This window comes from Anabrus simplex, chromosome 5 (assembly GCF_040414725.1).
Source record: "Anabrus simplex isolate iqAnaSimp1 chromosome 5, ASM4041472v1, whole genome shotgun sequence".
In the NCBI taxonomy this organism is placed as follows: Eukaryota; Metazoa; Arthropoda; class Insecta; order Orthoptera; family Tettigoniidae; genus Anabrus; species Anabrus simplex.
Window position 1 is genome coordinate 79,179,559 of NC_090269.1, and position 15,550 is coordinate 79,195,108.

At 37.3% G+C, this 15,550-nt stretch overlaps 1 protein-coding gene across 9 annotated transcripts in view; it reads right to left on the reverse strand.

Annotated features, from left to right (window-relative positions):
- Glut1 (Glucose transporter 1) overlaps nt 1–15,550 on the reverse strand; it is a 250,614-nt gene that overhangs the window by 119,853 nt on the left and 115,211 nt on the right. For all 9 annotated transcript variants that reach the window (XM_067146970.2, XM_067146967.2, XM_067146968.2 and 6 more), the window contains exon 7: nt 11,336–11,523. In XM_067146970.2, coding sequence (XP_067003071.1) covers nt 11,336–11,523 — 188 coding nt within the window. The remainder of the gene's footprint in view (nt 1–11,335; nt 11,524–15,550) is intronic.

Here is a 15,550-nt window from a genome sequence, read left to right on the forward strand (position 1 = left end):
TGCACCTTGAATCAATCTCACTTACTATATTACCATCCTGGGAGAACACACACACTAAATACTTGAAATTATCTACTTGTTACAACTTTGTATTCCGAATCTGACATTAAATTCTCTTGATTTCTTACCTAACGACATCAATTTAGTCTTAGAAAGGCTCATTTTTATACCATACCGGTACTCATTGCACCTATCTTCAAGTTCCGAAATATTAGACTGCAGGCTTTCGGCACAATCAGCTAGCAAGACCAGGTCGTCAGCATAGGCCAGACTGCTTACTGCATTTTCACCTAACTGAAACCCTCTCTACAACTCAATACCTTTCAGCAGATGATCCATGTAAACTATGAACAATAAAGGTGAAAGATTACAGCCTTGTCTAACCCCTGTAGATTTTATAATCTTTGCAAATTGTTATGTTTTAAATAATTTTATAAGAAAATGTACACTTGAAATATGTAATAAGCTCTAAAATGTCTGTTAAAAGGGCTTGAGATCTTTGCTTTTTTGCTTATGTTGGCCTATAGGTTGATCACTGTAGGAACCAGCAGAAATCATCCATCCTGTTTGGATTGTTTTGACTCTGGTACCTGGATACCATCATTGATACATCCTAATAGGACCTCTCACCATGCTCAACCCTTACAGTGCCAAGAGATTTAATAGAAAAATATCAAGGTATGAATGAAGAAAGTAGATTTTTAAAAATGCTCTAAGCATGTTATTATTTTTGAAGTGTGACATGACAGTAAAAACAGGTTTCAGGATCTGTAATCAGCACACTCAAATTTACACTTGTTTTTGCTCAGTAACAGAATCATTGTAGAACAGTGTTTGAAGGTAACAGTGTAAAGATAAACAGATGAAATATACCAGGATAAAGATAAAGGATGAAAAGGAGAGGGCATATAAGTCTCTGGTAAGACACCAACTAGAGTATGGATCCAGTGTATGGGACCCTCACCAGGAGAAAAGCAGCTTGATTTGTTCTGGGCGATTTCTGACAAAAGAGTAACGTTACAAAAATGTTGCAAAGTTTGGGCTGGGAAGATATGGGGGAAAGGAGACGAGCTGCTCGACTAAGTGGTATGCTTAATTAAGAACTAGTATTGGGTTTAATGGTTCACCCAATCAATACACTTCACTTTACACTTGAGAACACATTCAATGTTAAAATATGTTCTTTTGTACATGCTTCGTCTAATTTAATACTTCTTCAGCCATAGCGTCTCGTATGTAATTCATCATCATCATCATCATCATCATCATCATCATCATCATCAATGTCCCACTCCAGTCGCCTGGGTGTGGTGCCATATCTGATTAAAATACATAATTATTACTGTCTAATAATTTAAAATGGATGAACCCATGTCCTTATTGAAATGTTTGAAAATACACTAAAAACATTACACACTGTTTTTCCATAAAACTGTCCATCACTTTCTCACAAACATTCTTCACATGTTGAAATTTGATTCTAAATAATATTTTTTGAGATTTGACATACGGTAGCTTCAGTGTACTGACTAAGGCAGAATTTGAACTTTGACCTCGGAAATGGGAGAATGGGACCTTATCATCAACTGAAAAATACTGAAGCTTTAAAATGTAATGAAAATTTTTGACAAGACAAGGTCTGGATAGAAAAAGATATATATACATTCTAGCAAGATACCTGTGCTTTGCTACAGCTTTAAACTGAAAGTAGAAAATTATTATTCAAGATTTTACATTTTGGAGAGTCTACTGTCAGCTGAGCCTGTAAAACGTTTTTGGAGGAATGATTATTTTCTGATCTAACACTCATTTGAACCCCATACGGAAGAATTTGAATGTTTAAAACCCTATCGTATTTAAAATCTGGAATGTAAAAGCGACCACCCTGTGAAATTTTGATTTTGCACGTCGAACAGTAATGGAGGATTGAATACTTTTTTTGGGGTGAATGTTTTAAAATATTTATTAACATCTAGGGTATAGAAGATCAACCTTCATAAAAAATAACTAAGTTAGTGCCTGAAAGGGTTTCAGAAGAATGGATATTGTGTTTTTGAGTGTCAACCACCACCTAACCCCCTTAGGGGAGAAATATTTTGAAGTATATGATATTTTACACCTAGGACATAAAAGAACACCCTTCTCATAAAATTTAAACTTTGTACGTCAAACAGTTTTGGTGGGATAAATAATTTTGCTTATCGAGCTAACCTCATATAACACTTTTAGGTTGGAACGTTAAAAAATATTTCCTATTTCACACCTAGCATTTGGAATTTTGTCTTCATTCATATAACCATTTTGGAGGAAGGAATGAATATATTTGTTTGGGATCTTAACCCCCATTTAACTCTCTGATCAGTTAAATTTGTTTCAAACCTTCCGTTATTTAACACCTAGGATATCATATGAAATTTTAACATAATTCAAACGGTTTCATATAAATGAATATTTTTGTCATCATTTCTCACTCCCCAGTCAAACCCCCTTAGGGCTGTGTTGTTTCAAGTCCACTTCTTATTTGCATCCATATAAAATAATTCAACTCCTTTTACTCCCCCTTAAGCAGATTCCACCTCCCTCCCCCGCCACAAAATATGTGTGTGTTTATGTTTAAAGGAGATTCCAAATACCAATTTTCTTGTCCGTAACGTCCTTGGTTCCTTAAACAAAGAATTCAACTCACATTTCAATTCATGTATGCCCCCCCCCCTCAATTGGATTTTCTGAAAACAAAAGAATGTGTGTGTCTTTTTTAAAAGAGATTCCAAATACAATTGGTCATGTCTGTGTCATCTTCAGTTTTTGAGATATACTGTAAGTATCCTCATAAAAAGAATTCATCCCCTTTTACAGCCCTTTTTACAAACCCCAAGCCATTAAGTGTTTTTCCAAAACAAAAATACATGTTACTTTATTCTAAAAGAGATTAAACATACCAATTTTCATGTCTGTAATATGTGGTAGGTTTTTTGATAAACTGTAGATATGCTCATTTTAAAAATTCAACCCCTTCAACACTTCCTTTCAAAAAACAAATTATGCGTGTTCCTTTACTTTTACAGGAGATCCAAATACCAATTTTCATGTCTGTAACATCTTCAGTTTTGTATTACCAGTATCCTAATTAAAAATAATTTAACCCACCTTTAGTCATTTTACCCCCCTCCCCCCAAGTGTTTTTATCCGAAAACAGAAAATACATGTTAGGTACTTTATTTTTAAAAGAGATTAAAAATACCAATTTTCACGTCTGTAATATGTTAAGTTTTTGAGATATACTATATATTGCTCATTTTAAAAATTCACCCCCTTGGTGACTCCTGTTTACCCCCTCGTAAGAAGATTTTCTAAGAAAAAAAAAGAGGTTTCTTTATTTGTAAAGATGATTTCAAATACTGATTTTGAAGACTGTAACATCTTCATTTTTTGAGATATAAGTATCCTCATAAGAGGTACTCAACCTCTTTTTCACTTTTTTCCACACCCCTTACAAGGATTTTCCAAAAACAAAAAAATATGCGTTTCCTTATTTTAAATGAAGATTTCAAACACCATTTTTACATCTTTCAACTGTTAAGTTTTTGAGATATAGACACACTAATTTTAAAAATCCACTCCCCTTTTCACCCCCTTAGTGACAGAATATCCAAAAATCCTCCCTTAGCGAGAACCTACAATGTAAGATAAATGTATCCTCAAAATTTAATTTCTTTATGTCCAGTAGTTTTGGCTCGGCGATAATGAATCAGTCAGTACATGTTATCTATATATATATATATAAAATAACTTGTCCAGACTGACTGACTGACTGACTGATTCATCATCGCCGAACCAAAACTACTGGACATAAGGATGAAATTTTGGAGATATATTCATATTACAATGTAGGCGCTCACTAAGGGAGGCTTTCTGGATATACCGTCGCTAAGGGGGTGAAAATGGGTGGGGGGTGGGGAATTTTTAAAATGAGTGTATCTATATCTCGAAAACTGAACAGTTTAAAGACATGCAAATTGGTATTTGGAATATCCTTTAAAAATGAAGAAACACATATTTTTTTGTTTTCTGAAAATCCTGTTAATGGAGGTGAGGAAAGGTGAAAAATAGGTTGAATAACTTTTATGTGGATACTTATATCTCAACAACTGAAGATGTTACAGACATCAAAATTGGTATTTGAAATCTCCTTTAAAAATAAAGGAATGTGCATTTTTTGTTGGGGGGAGAGGAGGGAATCAACTTAAATGGGTGTAAAAGTAGTTTAATTCTTTTTATGAGGATACAATTAAGAAGTGGACTTAAAACAATACAACGCTAAGGGGTTTTGACTGGTGGATGAGGAATGATGACAAAAAATATACATTTATATGAAACCGTTTGGATTATGAAGTTAAAATATTGAATGATATCCTAGGTGCTAAATAACAGAAGGTTTGAAACAAATTTAAACCCTCAGAGAGTTAAATGGGGGTTAACATCCAAAAACAAATATATTAATTCCTTCCTCCAAAACTGTTTAACGTACGAAGACAAAATTCCAAATAGCGGTATATATTTTAAATCCTAGGTGTGAAATAGGAAATATTTTTAAACGTTCCACCGCTAAAGTGTCGAATGAGGTTAGCTCCGTAAACTAATATATTCATCTCTCCAAAACCGTTTGGCGTACAAATTTGTAATTTTATGAGAAGGGTCTCCTTTTATGTCCTAGGTTAAAATATCGTATACATCAAAACATTTCTCCACTAAGAGGTTTAGATTGTAGTTGACTCTCAGAACACAATATCCATTCTTCCAAAACCATTTCAGGCATGAACATAATGTTCTTTTTATGAAGTGTGGTCTTCTATATCCTAGATGTTAAATATTTCAAAACATTCACCCCTTAAAAAAGTATTTCCTTCATTACTGTTCGATGTACAAAATCAAAATTACATCGGTTGGTTGCTTTTATGTCCTAGATGTTAAATCAGATATGGTTTAAAACATTCAAACTCTTCCATACGAGGTTCAAGTGAGTGGTAGACATACATACATCCATCATCATAGACTGTTATGCCTTTCAGCGTTAAGTCTACAAACCTCTGTGAATTTACTAAACGTCGCCACAATCCTCAATTTGCAACTAGTGTTGTGGCCTCATTTAGTTCTATACCTCTTATCTTTAAATCGTTAGAAACCGAGTCTAACCATCGTCGTCTTGGTCTCCGTCTACTTCTCTTACCCTCCATACAGAGTCCATTATTCTCCTAGGTAACCTATCCTCCATTCGCCTCACATGACCCCACCACCGAAGCCGGTTTATGCGTACAGCTTCATCCATCCCGTTCATTCCTAAATTAGCCTTTATCTCCTCATTCCGAGTACCCTCCTGTCATTGTTCCCCCCTGTTTGTACCAGCAATAATTCTTGCTACTTTAATGTCTGTTATTTCTAACTTATTCGTAAGATATCCTGAGTCCCCCCAGCTTTTGCTCCCGAGCAAAGTTGGTCTGAAAACAGACCGATGTAAAGATAGTTTCGTCTGGGAGCTGAGTTCCTTCTTACAGAATACTGCTGATCACAACTGTGAGCTCACTGCATTAGCTTTACTACACCTTGATTCAATCTCACTTACTGTATTACCATCTTGGGAAAATACACAACCTAAATACTTGAAATTATCGACCTGTTCTAGCTTTGTATCACTAATCTGACATTCAGTTCTGTTGAATTTCTTACCTACCGACATCAATTTACTCTTCGAGAGGCTAATTTTCATACCATAGTCATTGCACCCATTTTCATGTTCCAAGATATTAGACTACAGGCTTTCGGCACAATCTGCCATTAAGACCAAGTCGTCAGCATACGCCAGACTGCTTACTACATTTCCACCTAACTGAACCCCTCCCTGCCATTTTATACCTTTCAGCAGATGATCCATGTAAACTACGAACAGCAAAGGTGAAAGATGACAGCCTTGTGTAACCCCTGTAAGTACCCTGAACCAAGAACTCATTCTACCATCAATTCTCACTGAAGCCCAACAACATAAATGCCTTTGATTGATTTTAATAATCTACCTTTAATTCCATAGTCCTCCAGTATAGCGAACATCTTTTCCCTCGGTACCCTGTCATATGCTTTCTCTAGATTTATGAAACAAACACAACTGCCTATTCCTTTCGTAGCATTTTTCTATTACCTGGCGCATACTGAAAATCTCATCCTGACAGCCTCTCTGTGGTCTGAAACCACACTGGTTTTCATCCAACTTCCTCTCAACGACTGATCGCACCCTCCCTTCCAAGATGCCAGTGAATACTTTGCCTGGTATACTAATGAATGAGATACCTCGATAGTTGTTGCAATCCTCCCTGTTCCCTTGCTTATAGATAGGTGCAATTACTGCTTTTGCCCAATCTGAAGGTACCTTACCAACACTCCATGCTAATCTTATTATTTGATAAAGCCATTTCATCCCTGCCTTCCCACTATACTTTACCATTTCAGGTCTAATTTCATCTGTTCCTGCTGCTTTATGACAATGGAGTTTATTTACCATCCTTTCCACTTCCTCAAGCATAATTTCGCCATCATTTTCCTTCTCCCCATGAGCTTGGCTGTTTGCAACACCACCACGATGATTTCCTTTTACATTGAGAAGATGTTCAAAATATTCCCTCCACCTCTCTAGTGATTCCCTGGGATCTATTATGAGTTCACCTGAATTACTCAGAACACTGTTCATTTTCTTTTTCTCTCCCTTCCTAAGATTCTTTATTACTGTCCAGAAAGGTTTTCCTGCTGCTTGACCTATCCTTTCCAGGTTATTACCAAAATCTTCCCATGACTTCTTTTTGGATTCAAAAAGTATTTGTTTCGCTCTGTTTCTTTCATCTACGTACAAATCCCTGTGTGCCTCGGCCCTTGTTTGGAGCCATTTCTGATAAGCCTTCTTATTACATTTACAGGCTGCTCTCACTTCACCATTCCACCAAGAGGTTCACCTTTTTCCATCTTTACACACAGTTGTTCCTAGGCATTCCCTTGCTGTTTCTACTACAGCATTCCTGTATGCCACCCATTCAGTTTCTATATCCTGAACCTGCTTTCTGTCTACTGTTCGAAACTTCTCACTGATCATATCCATGTACTTCTGTCTAATTTCCTCGTCCTGGAGATTTTCTACCCTTATTCGTTTGCAGACAGATTTCACTTTCTCTACCTTAGGCCTAGAGATACTTAGTTCACTACAGATCAGACAGTGGTCTGTATCATCGAAAAATCCGCAAAAACCTCGTACATTCCTAGTGGATTTCCTGAATTCAAAGTCTGTTAAGATATAGTCTATTATGGATCTGGTACCTCTAGCCTCCCATGTGTAGCGGTGAATAGCCTTATGCTTGAAGAATGTATTCGTAACTGCTAAACTCATACTAGCACAGAAGTCCAGCAAACGCTTCCCATTCCCATTAGCTTCCATATCTTCCCCACATTTACCAATCACCCTTTCGTATCCTTCAGTTCTATTCCCAACTCTCGCATTGAAGTCGCCCATTAGCACTATTCTATCCTTGCTGTTGACCCTGACCACGATGTCACTCAATGCTTCATAAAACTTGTCAACTTCATCCTCATCTGCACCCTCACATGGTGAATACACGGACACAATTCTTGTCCTAATTCCTCCAATTGACAAATCTACCCACATCATTCCCTCATTTACATGCCTAACAGAAACTATGTTACGTGCAATGGTATTCCTGATAAAGAGCCCTACCCCAGACTCTGCCCTTCCCTTTCTAACACCCATCAAGTACACTTTATAACCTCCTATCTCTTCCTCGTTATCTCCCCTTACCCGAGTATCACTTACTCCTAGCACATCCAGATGTGTCCTCTTTGCTGACTCAGCCAGTTCTACCTTCTTTCTTCCATAAGCCCCATTAATATTGATAGCTCCCCATCAAATTTCATTTCGTTCGCTAAGTTGTTTCCAAGGAGTCCCTTGCCTGTCAAATGGGAGTGGAACTCCATTACTCCCATAGGTCCGAGGCTTGCTTAAAATGTTCTGAGCTCGGTAAATTCATGAAGCAGGATGCTACCCTACTTGCATATAGTCCAAGTGAGGATCTCTCCTCTGATGGGTTATGGACCACCGGTGAATTGTATATTCCTAGCCGCCTGAGCACAAGGAGGGCCAGGACTCAGAATATGTCCGAGATGCTCACTCCCATTCCATAGCAATTGGTATCCCGACTGTCAGGACCACTTACTAGGCCACTCAGCCATTGCCCTTGGTTCACGAACTAGGACGTGACTACAGTAACCCACAAACATGAACCATGTGAGTGGTAGATTATAAAATAAATAATCATTCCGCAAAAACGGTTTGACGTACGAACTGAGGACGTATTTTACAAGCTCAGCTGACAGTGGACTCTCCAACATAAAAACTTAGAATAATAACTTTCATTTTAAAGCCATAGCGAAGCACGGATATCTTGCTAGTTTTATATATAGATAGATTAGTTGGTTTTAACTCTCAGAAATTTAAAGATGAGTTTTTGTTATGATTACATAACACAGAAACTTACCCTCAAAATTAGTGAACCTCACTATAGCCGGATCCCATTCTAGTCTAGCTCTGACCTGCTTCTCGTTATGCTACTGCGTGTGTTATAATTATGTTTCCTCTCGCCCGGCGGAACTTGGCTGGGGGCGGTATGAGGAGGAGAAGCAGCGCTATTAGTAGGGTGGGTTGTTTGTTTGTTTGTTTCTAATTATGCGCGATGTTAAAATTAATAGTATCCATTCATATATAATGGATTTTTATGCCCTTGTAAGTTGTTCAAATTGTTTTTCATATTATAACTCTTGTCCAAACCTATATAAATATTTTCATATACACTCATCAGGTTCCCTTTGTTGATTTATATTGGTGACCCGCATCTTCCATGTGGGCACTCATAGCACAATACTTCCTGTGTCTTAGCGCTGACGTGTTCCTGATACCTAGTTTGAAAGCTCCTATCTGTTTGTCCGACGTACGTGAAAAAGCATTGATCGCACTTAAGTTTTTTAAATTCCTGAACCTAAGTAATTTTCTTTACTGTAATTTACACTATTAAGGCTTTAAAATAAATGACCATTGGTGTTGAAAATGAAACCTGATAGTCGTGTTTCATAAATAATTTTGTGGTTTGGAAAATCCCTGGGCTTATAAATGTAAAAGTAGCGTACTTTGAATTCTTACGATTCTCTGATGCTAGTCTTATGTTGTTCTTTCTTTTTACTTTACTTATAATTTTTTAATCCTGTTAATAAAATAAAGTAATGAATAGTATTACAAAAATTATAAGTAAAGTAAAAATAACAACTTATGACTAGCACCAGAGAATTGCAAGAATTCAAAGTGCGCTACTTTTACGTTTACAAACCCAAGGATTTTGTAAATCACAAAATTATTTAACAGACATGACTATCAGGTTTCATTTTCAACAATAATGGTCTTTTTTTTACGACCATAATAGTGTAAAGTACAGTAAAGAAAATTCCTTAGGTTCAGGAATTTACAAACTTAAGTACAATCAATGCTTTGTCACGTACATCGGTTAAACAGGTAGGATCTTTCAAACTAAGTACAGTATCAGGAATACATCAATGGTAATGGGCACAGGAAGTATTCTGCTACGAGTATCCACATGGAATATGTGGGTCACCAATGTACCGATATAAATCGACACTTGACCATATTTAATAAAGTGAACAAAGGGAACGTGTTGAGTATATATGAAAATATTTCTATAGGTTTGGACCAGAGTTATAAAATAAACGATTTGAATGACTTACAAGAGAATAAAAATCCATTATATGAACAGATACCGTTACTTTTAACATCAAGCATAATTAATAGTTTGAAGTTACCTCTGCTAAAACAAACAACCCACCCTTCCGTTCTGCATATAAGCGGAGCAGTTTCCCCTTCCCCCTACTAATAGCGCTGCTTCTCCTCCTCCTACCGCCCCCAGCCAAGTTCCGCCGGGCGAGAGGAAACAAAATTATTACACGCGCAGTAGCGTGGCGAGAAGCAGGTCAGAGCTAGGATGGGAACCGGCTATAGTGAGGTACACCAATTTTGAAGGTAAGTTTCTGTGTTACATAATCATAACGAAAACTCATCTTTCAATTTCTGAGAGTTCTATTTTTTTTTTGCTGGTGGCTTTACGTCGCACCGACACAGATAGGTCTTATGGCGATGATGGGATAGGAAAGGCCTAGGAGTTGGAAGGAAGCAGCCATGGCCTTAATTACGGTACAGCCCCAGCATTTGGCTGGTGTGAAAATGGGAAACCACGGAAAACCATCTTCAGGGCTGCCAACAGTGGGATTCGAACCTACCATCTCCCAGATGCAAGCTCACAACCGCGCCCCTCTAACCGCATGGCCAACTCGCCCGGTCTCTGAGAGTTCAAACCAACTAATATGTATATATATCCTTTTCTTTCCAGACCTTGTCTTTTCAAAAATTTTCGTTAGATTTAAAGCTTCAGTATTCTTCAGTTGATGATAAAGTTCCATTCTCCCATTTCCGATGCCAAAGTTCAAAATCTACCTTACTCAGTACACTGAAGCCACCATAGGTTTAAATCTCAAGAAATATTATTTAGTATCAAATTTCAACACGTGAAGTATTTTTGTAAGAAAGTGATGGACAGTTTTATGGAAAAACAGTGTGTATTGTTTTTAGTGTAATTTCAAACATTTCAGAAAGGACATGGGTTCATCCATTTTAAATTATTAGACAGTAATAGTTATGTATTTTAATTAGATACGAGATGCTATGGCTGAAGAAGTCTTAAATTGGACGAAACATGTACCAAAGAATGTATAACATATTTTAACAATGAATGTGTTCTCACTTGTAAAGTGAAGTGTATTGATTGGGTGGACCATGAAACCTAAATACTAGTTCTTAATTAAGCTGTATCAATACGGACCTACATGATGAACTATGTAAATTGCAATAAGTGGTATATTCCGAGCTGTCAGTGGAAAGATGGCGTAGAATGACATCAGTACACAAATAAGTTTGAGTGGAAATTTTAAGTAAGAAAGATCACAATATGAAAGATAATTTCACATAATTTTGTATATGCCATTTTTAATCACAAGTACCACAGCAAAAATAGCAATACTGTTACCGAAAAAAGAGCCATTAAATTATATTTTCAACAGAAAAATCCATTTCCGACTGGAAAGAGCGAACACAGTTGAAACCATAATTATCTTCTTGACCAAAACGAAGTTTCTGGGTGCAACTTAAAGTGACGAAATGCTTACTCACAGCATTGATCCCTGATAATTGTTGAGAGAGCTGCATCACAACACCGATGATGAGTGGCGATCTCAACGTAGGTGAACAGATGAGCTCCGTCATGGAGATGGTTGCCTCCGCCTGTTGTGCTCGCTCTTCAGCTCTCATCTCTTCGATGTCCTCCTCCACTTGATTCGATGCACGCAATCTTCGGAGAGCTAGCACAAAACAAAAAATTCCCACATATTTAGAAAAAACAACCTCCTTACTACTGCATGTAGTTAATTATAAAAAAATCTTCTGAAAACACAACATATAAGGGCAATGTTATGATTCTTCAGCCTTAAAATCACAATATTTTTGATAAAACACCTATAGCCTGATGTCACTAACACATCCAGATGTCACTCTGCATCTTATTCTGGTATGTAGTGTGCATATAATGTTCAAAACATGAAGTTACCAATTCAATAATTAGCAAGTCCTTCAAACACAGTAGATTGAATCTGAAGATCTTAGAAAGTACAGCTTCTTAAACCAATTTTCATGCTTTCAGTCCTCTTGAACTTTCATTTAAAACTTCAGAAATATGGAACTAAAGCAGTGATTTTATTTATATATGATCGCACGTTCTTTTAGGTAATAGTAGGTCAAACTGTATCATCACACAGACAACAACATTTTTCTTCTGTTGTTAGTTATTTTTAAAATTTACTTTATGCCGCACCAACACAGATAGGTCTTATGGAGACGATGGGATAGGAAAGATCTAGGAATGGGAAGGAAACGGCCGTGGCCTTATGTAAGATACAGCCCCAGCATTTGCCTGGTGTGAAAATGGGAAACCATGGAAAACCATCAGGGCTGTGACACTGGGGCTCGAACCCATCATCACCTTCACAGCTGCGTGCCCCTAACCACACAGCCAACTTGCCCAGAACTGGTCATTGTATGACACACCAATGCACATAGATCTTCAGCAACAATGGAATAGGAAAGAGTACGAATGGCATAAATGAAGGTACAGTCCCAGCAATTACCTGGTGTCAAATTGAAACAATGTCATTTGCTTTACATTCCACGAACTATTTTTATATTTTTTGGAGACGCCGAGGTGCCAGAATTTTTCTTTTTTGCTAGGGGCTTTACGTCGCACCGACACAGATAGGTCTTATGGCGATGATGGGATAGGAAAGGCCTAGGAGTTGGAAGGAAGCGGCCGTGGCCTTAATTAAGGTACAGCCCCAGCATTTGCCTGGTGTGAAAATGGGAAACCACGGAAAACCATCTTCAGGGCTGCCGATAGTGGGATTCGAACCTACTATCTCCCGGATGCAAGCTCACAGCCGCGCACCTCTACGCGCACGGCCAACTCGCCCGGTGCCAGAATTTTGTCCCACATGAGTTCTTTTACGTGCCAGTAAATCTACTGACATGAGTCTGACGTATTACAGCACCTTCAAATACCACCATGATCAAACCTGCCATGTTGAGGTCAGAAGGCCAGCGCCTCAACCGTCTGAACCACTCAGCCTGGCAAAATTGAAACAATGGAAAGCCATGTTCAGTGCTGCCAACAGTGTGATTCAAATCCACCATCTCTTGAAAGCAAGCTTACAATAACATGACTTACTATGCAGCCAACTCACCTGGTATCTATGCTTTTCATTCCTTTCTCTAATACAGATTTTTTGGGCATGAATATAGGTTTAAATTTTAATTATATTCTACAAGCATAAAATAATACTCTGACAGATCATTTTTAAGTTAAAAGACGACACTCATTCTCAGGCTCACAATATTATTAAGCTAAGACAATATTTTCTTTTTGTTAATTTGTAGAGCAGAGTCATCATTTGGAATTTGGTATGCATCAAAGGAAATGATGACTATCATAGCACTCTTCTCTCTATTATTATTATTATTATTATTATTATTATTATTATTATTATTATTATTATTATTATTATTATTATTATTATTATTATTTGTTTTACAACTTGCTTTACATCGCACCAAAACAGATAGATCTTATGGCAACGATGAGATAAGGAAGGGAGCAACTGTGGCCTTGATTAAGGTACAGCCTGGTGTGAAAAGCTGGAAACCATGGAAAATCATCTTCAGGGCTACTGACCGTGGGGTTTGAACGCACTATCTCTCAAATACAAGCTGACAGCTATGTGACCCACACAGACACTTGCTTGGTCTCTTCTTCTTAACCCTCTTCGGGCCAGGGGCCGATCTGGTCAGCCGCTCATCATCAGTTGGACGAGGCCAGAGCTCCGCCTCCACTTTACTACTCTAAAGTGCCAGGCCGTTTTTAGTGGAAATACATGTATTTTAAAATTTGCGTATATCTACCGATGTATGGCAAATACCAGCAAGAAATTTTTTACATATAAACTACATAGGATAAATAACTGATTTAGAGTGATATAAAGTATCAGAAATATTTTATTGTTGATTTATAGTTGTCGATAACATTTATTTTTAGGAAGGGAAAAATATTTTCACACTTTGTCAATATATACTTTCGAAAATCATTTACGATACAAAAGAACATACGTAATGATATATAATGTATTTCTAAATACAATTATAGAGAATAATTAATCTGTATGACAAAAATAAAAACATGAACAGTAAAAATTCAAACATGTCACTAGTAAAAACAAGACAGTGTTACTCACTGATAAAATTCGCGTACATGTATGGCACACAGTGACAGGAAATTTTCTACGTGCGGATGACATAGTATAAAAAGTAATTCTGAATTATTAAAAAATAAACAATAATAGTTGATACTATAGTTTTTGTTTTTGCAAAAACCTTTTCTCGTTTTCAGCTCTAATATCTATTTTAAAAGAATTTTACAATACAGCAGAGTATACATAATTAAAAAATCTATGGCGCTAAAGCCCTGATTTGCTTTGGCCTACCAAGCGACTGCTGCTCAGTTCGAAGACCTGAAGTTTACAAGGTGAGGCATGGTCAGCGAAACAAATTTTCTCATTCAATCATTCTTTGTTATCTAGACCAGGGTTGCCCTCTCACCCTCAGATATCTCCTCAGTTGCAATCACTTAGGTGGAGTGGACCTTGAACCAATCCTCAGGCCCAGGTAAAAATTCTTGACCTGACCGGGAAACGAACACATGACCTTCGGGTGAGAGGCAGGCATGCTACACTTGGGTCGTGAGAACCAGAATTTATGCAATGATAGAGGACTATATGTGACTATAAAGTTAAGGAGAGAGAAAGTGAAAAGTAAATTGAAGTATGGTATGGGCGGAGAATCAGACGGGGGGCATGTTTAGATCCAAGAAGTTCCATGAAGGAGACAAGAGGTTGAGGAATGTTGTCGGGTTCATTGGGAGAAATTTCCACAAAATGTTCTCCAGAGACATCATCATCATCATCACTAGTTTCATGTACCACCATATTCACAGTAGCTTTAGTGCCATTAGAAACAAATAAAAGTGTCTTCTTAACTTCGGTGATTCCGGGGGTGTGTCTGCTATAATTTCGTCGCTACTCTCTGATCATTTAGGAAAAGGCTAGGAAAGCAACAGATAGGGAATCTGCCACCTGGGCGACTGCCCTAAATGCAGATCAGTATTGATTGATTGAACTAAATTCACTATCGCTATCTGGTAAATCATCCGTGCTAACTTCGCATTGTTCCAAATACTACATTAATTTATCGTCATCAATACCTGCTGAAAAAATATCACGGGAACCACTTGCCATTTTGCTGTTGCAAATCCACTCACTGCAAGGAGCAATCTCTTACCGACCGGTCACTATAGGTTGCCACAAAATTATGTATATCAAAGAATTTTAAGCCAGCAGATGTCATCGGCTCTGGCAACTTCCAACTGGATTTTTAAAGGCCAATCTGATCGGCTTTGGCAATTTAAAGGGCGGGTGCTCACATTACCACCTGGCTCCAAGAAGGTTAGAGGCTTAAAATGATACTTATATAATATTTTAAATTTTTTTAAAAAAGACCTCTAAAGTAAATATGTACGTGAGGGTGTCAAGTAATTATGGATTCTAATTATTAGTACCATTTTACTAAAAGCTGGTAAAATAACAAATTAAAATATCTTTTATATTAACCAATGAAAATTCAGGCATAATGATATACCAAGTGAATCAGCTGCCCCTACCAATTTTGTTTTATGAAAATTGCAGTTTTATATACATTCTGAAAATGTACACTAACTGACAGTGACAATGC